General features: G+C 39.6%; 1 protein-coding gene across 1 annotated transcript in view; it reads right to left on the bottom strand.

Annotated features, from left to right (window-relative positions):
- LOC122257450 (uncharacterized) overlaps window positions 1-10000 on the bottom strand; it is a 33072-nt gene that overhangs the window by 1612 nt on the left and 21460 nt on the right. Inside the window, exon 2 of the mRNA XM_086535730.1 lies at window positions 1-3109. This exon is cut by the window's left edge and continues 1612 nt beyond it. Within this exon, the coding sequence (XP_086391856.1) occupies window positions 1-3109 (3109 nt within the window). The remainder of the gene's footprint in view (window positions 3110-10000) is intronic.

Raw genomic sequence — 10000 nt, 5'->3', positions numbered from 1 at the left:
TCGGGCTGAAAGTTGTTGGTGAAGGAGGATCGAAAGTTATTTGTGAAGGAGAAGGTGTAACAGCAAACCTGGGGGTAGTTGGTGCAGGGGGAGGGAAGGGAGAAGAGAAGGTAGGCTGTGAGGGGATGACAGAACCAAAGTCAGACGGGAAAGCTGTTTGTTGGAAAGTTGATAAGGGTGTAGATGCTGTAGATGGGGCAGGTGAGAAGGACACTTGAGAAGGTCTTCGTGGAGGTAAGGAGGATGGCGGTAATTTTGTGAGCTCATTCCCAAGTGATTCTTCTAAAGCACCAAGCTGGAATGCATTGCTTGAAGATGAGCCTGGGCGGAAAGACTGAAACGAAAATCCTCTGAAGGGAGTCTTAGAAGTATTATGTGATGTAAAGCGTCCATCTGGGTGATTAGAAATAGAAGATCCTTGCTTTGGATTCAGTGGTACCACTGTGGCAGGTCGTGCTGAAAGGGGCTGAGACGAGGGGCTTGAAGTTTTTGGGGCAGCATTTGGACGGAATGTAGTGACAACTGGACGACGGGAAGCGAAAACAGGTCGAGCAGAAGCGACAGCTGAACGAGGTGAAGTTACAATAGGCTGAGGGGTCGTGATAACTGGCTGGCGGGTAGAAACAAGAGGAGACAATGGAAAAGTAGTAGATGTCTTGAAAAATGGACTTGAAGTTGTAACAAAAGGTCTGGGAGATGTACCAAAAGGTGAAGAAGAGCCCAAACCAGAAGTTGTACCAAAACTTGATGAACCAAAAGCAGTAGCTGGAGTGCCAAACTGACTCGATGACGTTAAAGGACGCGATGTCGTAAAAAAAGAATTTGAACTGCTTGGTGTGACATGGGGACTTTGAGATGAAATAAAAGGACTGGGATTAGAAGACGTGACAGAGGGTCGCTGGCTTGTAACAAACGAATTAGGAGACGTGACCTGAAGTTGAGTAGATGTTACAAAAGGTCTGGGAGATGTAACAAGAGTATTAGGAGATATGATTAAGGGTCTGGGGGATGTAACAAAGGAATTTGGAGACGTAATTGAAGGTCTAGAAGAAGAAAAGAAAGGAGAGGTTATCGAAGGCTTAGGAGAAGAAGCAAAAGAAGTTGGGGATGGGACTGCAGGTCTAGGTGAAGAATCAAAAGGATTAGAAACTGTCACTGATGGTCTAGGAGAAGAAATGAAAGGTGTTAGGGAAGATACTGAAGGTCTAGGAGATGAAACAAAAGGATTGGAGGACGTTACTGAGGGCCTAGGGGAAGAAACGAAGGGATTGGAGGATGTTACTGAGGGTCTAAGGGAAGAAAGGAAAGAGGTAGGAGACGTAACTGAAGGCCTAGGAGAAGAAACAAAAGCAGTAGGGGATGTAATGAAAGGTCTTGGAGAAGAAATAAAAGAATTAGGAGACGTAACTGCAGGTCTTGGAGAAGAAACAAATGCAGAAGTAGATGTAATTGAGGGTCTTGGAGAAGAAATAAAAGTGTTAGGTGTCGTAATTGAAGGCCTTGGAGAAGAAACAAAAGAACTCGGGGACGTAACTGTGGGTCTAGAGGAATTGATTAAAGGTCTAGGGGAAGTAGCAAATGAAGTGCCAGGGGAAAGTGTAATCAAAGAGGTCCTTGGCGGAGTTGGTGACTGTGGGGAAGCTGTAGGACGTGATAGTACAGTGAAGTTTGCTTGCCCAAAGGAGAACTTTGTGAAGGTCGAACCCAATGGAGGTCGGAAAGTGGATGGTGGAAGGTTCTGCGGGTCTTTTGTGTCCGATGAGGAGACAGCACTTTCAGGAATAACTGGGCTTGGACGCAGAGAATTGAAAGCAACAGGAGTGAGAGACTGGGAGTGTGGTGGTCTCGCTGGTCTTAGTCCCCCTGCAGATGAGAGAGGACGGTTTGAAGGAGGAGGGGTAGGAGATGGAGAAGGAACTCTGTTCAATCCTGTTGAAGGGTTGGTTGGACGTCTTGGTGCCGTGATGCGCTGCACTTCCTTTAATACATTGAAAATCTCCTCTTCTTCAGCAGATACATCGTCTACTTCTTGAGGGTTTGGGCTTGCAGTACTGGCTCCTGGCCTTACTCGTTGTGGTGAAAAAGGTCGAGATGTGGTCGCAATATGCTGATGTGGTCTGGCTGTGCCTCTACTTGCTCCCACTCTTGGCTTGCTGGGAAGTGTCACGTGCGGCTGCTTTGTTGTCGTGGCACTTCCAGTAGATGTTAGAAGACCAGACAGTGTTGTCGTGATGCTGGGTCTGAATGTAGTGGCTGGAGGTCCCTCTGGAGTGGGTGTAACGGGTGCGGACGTCGTTGGTCTTGTGCGAGACCTGGTCGGAAGTCTGGTCGGCCTAAACCTCCCTCGACTCGGTGCTCTCGTTGTTGTTACAACCCTTGGACCTTCTGTTGTGACAGCTACATTAGGACGTTGATTCTGCGTTCTTGTGCTCGTTGAAGTAGATGTTGATGAGGGCACAACATTAATGGCAGGGGCAGCTGAGTCTTTATTATCTGCTTCTGCTAAAGCTAGAGGTTTCAGACCACTGGACTTCAAAGGTGTAAGACGTTTTCCAAAACCTCCAAAAGTGTCCACGTTATTTTGGTTCAGAGATGTGAAATCAATGGGCGGATCCTCTCGCACTTCTGACACAGACAAGGGACGCCGTAAAGTTACCACGCGCACCCGTCCGCGTCGTCCACTGCGAACCTCTGTGGACACTTTCTGGACGTCTGGATCGGCGACATCCATGCGCTCCGAAATGCCCTCGAAGGATGCCCTCTGCAGTGCCTTCTCACGCCGGGATGTGTCGGCTCCCAGGAGTCTCTCCATTGGGATTGAGTTACTTGAGGCGTCCACTCGAACTCCAACGACTTTGAGGTTTGTTTTGGGGGTCGGTGGCGAGACACCATTGCCCTTCCAACCACTCGTTTGAGATGGAGGATGTGAAGGGCTCGCCCTCCCATCCTTAACGATCCTTCTCCCCTCCTCTTTCTTAGTAAAGGTCCCCTCCGTTGAAAGATCCTTCAGGAGCTTCACGGCCTCGAAGACAACGTCGCTGGGAAGGTCTTGTTCCCCCGACACGGAGGAACTTAGCAGAAGTATCGCTATGCATGTCATCACTGGCACCTGCGGAGGAAGAATGATATGAGAAACGAATCTTACTCGGAAAATTTCTCGTGATTTTTGCAAAGCCTGAGAAAAACAACTCAGGTGTATACTCAAGGCTTTGCACTAGGGTTACATGATTTATTTTTGCATTATTCCCAAAATGAATAAGGTTGCAATCGCGGTGATTATCGCTGAAGTATTAACAAATCCTGCTTGATTCGAGGGATTTGAATTTGTTTATTCTTTAACTCTTTGGTGTAAATTGTATCATTATAAGTGATACTTATAATGATACTTGACACAGGTGGCAAAGTGATACTTCGTATGCATATACCGATTGACAGTTATTTCTTATCGAGGGATTTGATTTTTTACATTCTTTTATTGTTTGGTGTAAAAATAAAAGCGTAATAATACTTTAAAAATAACACAGGTAGCACATATACCCATTGACAGTTCCTCTCATTTTGTGTGCGTGTATCGCGCAAAATACAGTATTATTTTCACCGCAGTTAATAGATAATGATACTATCTGTACATCGTGATGGCAGTCACTATACACGATTGACAGCTGAACAAAGACGCCAAGAATTACTGGTGTACACTTAAGAACTAACCGTGTCCGCCTTTGTGATTTATTTACGTGACTTGCGTATGAGCATCCGTGCATATCTCTCATGATTTCTTTCGTTGCACGGGATTATTTTACACCGTAAATCACGGTGGATATAATGCTCTATGTTTTTTACCTTTGTATTTGATATCACAGATAGATTTATGATTAATTATTATGTTTCAACGACTCATTGTTATACAAAAAGATCACTAACGCTCTCAGTATTTTTCATGTCAAATCGCATTCCTTTAACGTTGAATTCCTTATTTCACGCCGTCACAACACCACGAAAAATCATATGTCAGGGAAGATTATTTAAATCAGTCACTTTCATGTTAATTATAATTTCCATGTCAAGCTAGGCATTTCTATGTTTTATCTTGTCATTTCCTTGCCAAATCAGCCCCTTGTATGTTAGATCTCATCAATTTTCGTGTCAAGTCACATAATTTTAATTTCATATCTTAAGCTCATGTCACATACTGGAATCTGATGCCAAATCACATCACAATACGGCCTGTGGAAATCGACATTCAGATTCCAGTTCTGATTACCATATTAAAAAGACAATGACGAAATATCACTTTCTAGCCAAAGCTCACCTGAGGTTAGACTTCAGACAAAATCAAGCATCGATATTACGTTATTACCCATCTTTATTTAAAAGCAACGTTTAAATCAAGGCTGTTCGTTGGTTAATGCACCAAAGAGGAACAATATGAATCTACAGTTCTTATTTTTACAAATATATACATATTTGTAAGATGATTAAAAATAATTATTCCGTTTAATTATAGAATAATTTACGAAGCTAAAAATAGATTTTTAACTTAACAACTATACAGTTATGAAATTAAAAAGATGAGGTACGTTTAAAGCAAACCTTTTGAATGCGGGTGTTCTCAATCAACAGTGTTACCATTGTGTCCAGATGCAACTTGCCATTTCTGATTTTTTCTATCTATAATTGTAAGCTGAAAGATTTCTTCTTTCTGATGTGTCAATTCATTTATCTTTACAAGTATTCTCCGTCTGGATCTATTTCACATACTTCAAAGAAAAGGAAGTAACCAAAGCGACATTCACGCACCCTAATTCTGCAACAAGTGCATTACATGCCGATTTAGTTCGGGATGTTATCATTCTTATATTTATCCGCCATCATGCGCTTCTCATGGGTCACTATAACTTGGAGTGAGTATAATCAATTAAGTATTATTCATTTTCCGTTTATATTTCTATAAAAAAGTATTTAAAAATAAAAAATGGCAGCACAAGTTGGCGGGAAACGCGAACACAGGAACGGATTCCTTATTTGATGATAATGACGATGAAGCTAAGGATAATGATATTGATAAACTTGATGTTCATGATGATCATCATCATGATCAATGCCATCATGGCGACCATCGTAATAATGATCATATGATAATTTACATTATTGCCACTGATGATAATAATATTGATAACAATTATAATAATGATGAATATGATCATGATAATCGTTATTTTTACCATCAGTATTACATTTTTATCATTATTAGTGCTATCATCATCACCATAATCAATGGTGAATTATTTCTAATACTAATTCTAATGTTATCATCAATGCTCTCCTGAGCCGCAAGTGGTTGAATGTCAGGTCGCAACCGTCCAAAGGCAAAGTGACCCCTCTGCGCGTCTCCCTTCACCGCTTGCCTCCACCAACAACGGCTACCAGACTTGAGTGAACAGACTATAGTGTATTTTTTCTGTTAACCATAACGATTTCTGACTCCCTGTAGTCGGGAAAGGATTATTTTACATAACCTTACCTACTGCTTCTCAAAATGACTCTTTTTAAAGCGGTTTGTGACACAACCTCTGGTAGCATAAATAGGATAGGATATATAAAGGGTGATGATAGTAGTAATAACGACAGTAACGATAATGATGACAAAAATATTGATAAAAGTGATCATGAAAATAATCAATAATGATTGTAAATAACCATAATAACGATAACAATAATAATAATGATCATTATCTAATGTCACAACTAATGATAAAAGTTTCTCCAATTCATAAAACCACAAAGATTACCACAGTTAGTCTATACAATTACCTTTTTACTGATCGTTGAAAATTATAGTATTAAAGAAAACTTGAAACACGACAGCAATTACATTTCCGTTTTCTGTTGACAAAGCGCGAATGCCTACTAATTCAATATGAAACAACAGTACTTACTTCACTCACACATCCAAAAAGTGAAGAAAGCAAAAATTACAGTTGAAGTGGGGAAACTAGCCATGCGTGAATGATGAGTGTGATGAGCAGGCATGTTTAACGTGGGTGACATATCATACAATTGGCCGCCTTAACGTGTTATGATATTTTCTATTCATATGATATGTAAGTATAGTTGATAAATTAAGTATTTATGTCGTGTTTGTACACATTCCAATATGATATAACGCTAATGCCCTTGTTAACGTTAGCGTAATCATCATTGTTACTATCATTATCATTATTATCATCACTATTATTATTGTTATCGTTGCTATTATTGTCAGTTTTAGCATTATCATTACTTCTATATCAAAACGGAAGGAAGCCACGCAAGTTCATTTGTGTCCATGTGACAAGGGTCAACAGGCAGAAATGATGCAACTCGTGAATCGTCCGGCTCCATGGAGCCTGTGATGCAAACTTGGATAGGTCATGGCAATAATTTTACTGAAGGTTAGAATTTCCCGCTTCCTCGTTCAAAAGCGACGGCGCTCAGTTTGTGTGCTGGTATGCTCTTTATTAAAAAAAAAAATGTCGCCTGTCAAGGTGTTTTTCTGTCGGCATTTTGTCACTATTGCATATGTATTTTTTTTTCTCTTTCTCTATCGTCACTCTTTCTCTCGTTCTCGCCCCTCCTCCTCTCTCTCTCTCTTTCCCTCTCTGCCTCCCCCCCCCCCCTCTCTCTCTCTCTCTCTCTCTCTCTCTCTCTCTCTCTCTCTCTCTCTCTCTCTCTCTCTCTCTCTCTCTCTCTCTCTCTCTCTCTCTCTCTCTCTCTCTCTCTCTCCCTCCCCCCCTCTCTCTCTCCCTCTCCCCTCCCTCCCTCCCTCCCTCCCTCCCTCCCTCCCTCCCTCCCTCTCCCTCTCTCTCTCCTCCCCTTTCTCTTTTTTTCTCTTTCCCTTCCCCCCGCTCTCTTTCTTTCCCTTTCCCTCTCCCCACCTTCTCTCTCTCTCTATCTGTTCCCACACCGAGGATGAAAATAAACAAAGAATAAAATGCGAATTCCACATCCACACCGACAAAAGTTGCAAGATCTGCTCTTTCTCATTCTCCGCTGCGCATTACGATACTCCTGTCTTTGCTTCCCTCCCACTGAGTCTGCCGATCCGTGATATATATGTGTATTCAAAATATTGCTCGAGAAAGTTCTTTCTAATAAACTGACCCTATATATATATATATATATATATATATATATATATATATATATATATATATATATATATATATGTATATGTATATGTAAATATACATATACATATATATACATATATATGTTTGTGTGTGTGTGTGTGTGTGTGTGTGTGTGTGTGTGTGTGTGTGTGTGTGTGTGTGTGTGTGTGTGTGTGTGTGTGTGTGTGTGTGTGTTTCTGCTTGGAGGCAAAATTTCGCATAACTCAAATTAACTGTAAGGTTAAAAAAGTAACTTCATAAGTAGTCAACGCGCGTTAGGGTTTATGAATAGAAACCCTCTAAATACATATTTTTTCATTTGTGAGGTATGAAGTAAAAATAAAACGAAAAAAAATCGGGTTTCGGTCACCCTTGGGAGTTCATGAGACAGGTGTTCGAACCATATGGCTTGCTCGCCATCTGTGACTGCATTTATCTTGCAGAATTACACTTAAATGATAGCTAAAGCCACTTATTCTCTACTAACTATTGTTCGGTAATGGTGCAATGTGATAACTAGTCTCAATTTCATAGATGAACAGAGAAGTATAACGACATTACGATTGATCTCTATGAATCCTTCATTTGAATTACAACATAAAATTAAATATATTTGTCGAAATATGCTCTCATTTTTTCTACAAACAAAACGCCCTGTCACCCTGCAGTATCTGGCCTGTACTCATATGAGTGAATTACTGAGCAATAATGTAAACACATTTTCGTGTATTTCCTTGCTGAAGCCATTATGGCTATTCTACTTACCAAAGATGTCATGCTTACAGCATTAATCAGCATGATAGTGTCATAGTTTGCTCCAGAGTACTTGAATTCTTCTGAAATCATTAAACTCTAGCCCCTAGCCTCGCGGCCACCCCAAGAGAATTAACTCCGCTCCTACCCAACCCCTTCCATATATAGCTCTCATACTCCTTGTCATTCAAATCAAAAGCCCAACACCTTCCCTATCCCATTATTACTTTCCTGAACCCCGCCCCCTCGCACCTCCACCCCACCCCAACCATTACCTGAGTGTGGTTTAACAGTGTATAAAGGGGTGCAGATGGTTCTGTGCTTTGTCATGGACTCATAGCTGTGCAATTGTGTTCAAGTCTCATGGTGCTTCACTTTCGATGAAGAAGAAAAATGATGTGGCTTGTTATTAGAAATCGCGATGATGGTAATGGTGATTAAGAAAATTGCAAGACTTCCTTAGATAATGATCATGACTATTATGAGCACATAAAAGGGATAGTAGTAATGACAATAGTGGATATAAAGTTACTACAAATATTATTGAAACATTAAGAAGAACAAAGTATCACACAGCAAAATGAAACATTTTTTTTAAAATATCAAGTCAGATATTTTGAGACTAATAACAGATGAAATATCTGAATGATAACAATCCATACGATCAACAACAAAAGAGTGGTAAACACTACAAGGAATAATTAAGTGTATTGTTTTGAGGCTAACACAAATCTCAGAATCAATTATAAAGTTTCATCAAATAACAAAGACGTTAGCACCAGAGCAATTAATTCTAAAATCCAGATCGGGAGAACTGCATGCAATTAGGCCCATTCACTCGTTGCACTAGTAATAATTCGAATTGTAAATAGAGTAATTTGCGATCCTACCGTCACGACTTGTACCCTTAACACTTGCACTCCTGTGAAATAGCTCGTGTTCAAACCGCTCGGTGACGTAAGTTATCGCCAGCTTAAACTCGAGTATTTACATTGAATCTTTACATATATCTTTACATAATCTAACAATAAGCTAAATGCATTGGAATACGGTAAGAATAGCTTCCGCAATATCTATAATAGATTCACAGAAAATTATTTCTCTAGTTACTCATCTCATTTCATCCATTCATTCTTTCCCTTTCAGTAAATTATCGAATGCTTGTTTATTACATCTGATGTAACCTGTACTGACTTTGAACACAGACAGCTAACCCGAAATTCGTCCACATGTTTTCCCTTTCGTATTATTATATATATACACACACACACTCACACACACACACACACACACACACACACACACACACATATTTAGTATATAACTTTCTCTGTACTCTTGCCCCGGTCTTTATATTTTCAAGTAGGTTGGGATCCAATTATATGTGTATATGTATATATGTGTGTGTGTGTGTGTGTGTGTGCGCGTGTGTATGCGTATGAGAGAGATTGCATATATCGGCAAACAAAAACGCAACAAAAAGGTAACCAACGCTGATAAGAAAAAAAAAAAAAAAAAAAAAACGAGGCGTGAAGACACCTGCCAGGTGAAATACTGGAGAAAAAAACGAATCACTTTCTACATCAAATACAGAAGTGACGAACGAGATATCTCAAGACTTTTACTTTCAAACTCGGACCATCTTGTCAAGGAACAGGTGTGCTGTGAAACGCGCGCGCGCGCTCTCTCGTTTGTGTGTGTGCGTGTGCGTTTACGTGTGTATGCATGTATGTGTGTGAGTGTGTTTGTGTGTGTGTGTATGTATATGTATATATATATATATTATATATATTAATATATATATATTTATATATATATGTATATTATACATATATATGTATATTATACACACACACACACACACACACACACACACACACATATATATATATATATATATAGTATATATATATTCATATACTATATATGTATATATATCCATATACTATATATGTATATATATACATATACGTATATATATATATATATATATATATATATATATATATATATATATATATATACATATATATATATATGACTTTTTTCTATTGCTCTTTTTTTACCTTTCCCTTTCCGGTCCATCTGCCAAAGAAAAG

Source organism: Penaeus japonicus, unplaced genomic scaffold (genome assembly GCF_977035675.1).
Source record: "Penaeus japonicus unplaced genomic scaffold, GWHDUDI00000001_assembly GWHDUDI00002378, whole genome shotgun sequence".
Taxonomy (NCBI): Eukaryota; Metazoa; Arthropoda; class Malacostraca; order Decapoda; family Penaeidae; genus Penaeus; species Penaeus japonicus.
Note: the sequence above shows the minus strand (reverse complement) of the source record. Positions and strands in the feature narration are given on the sequence as shown.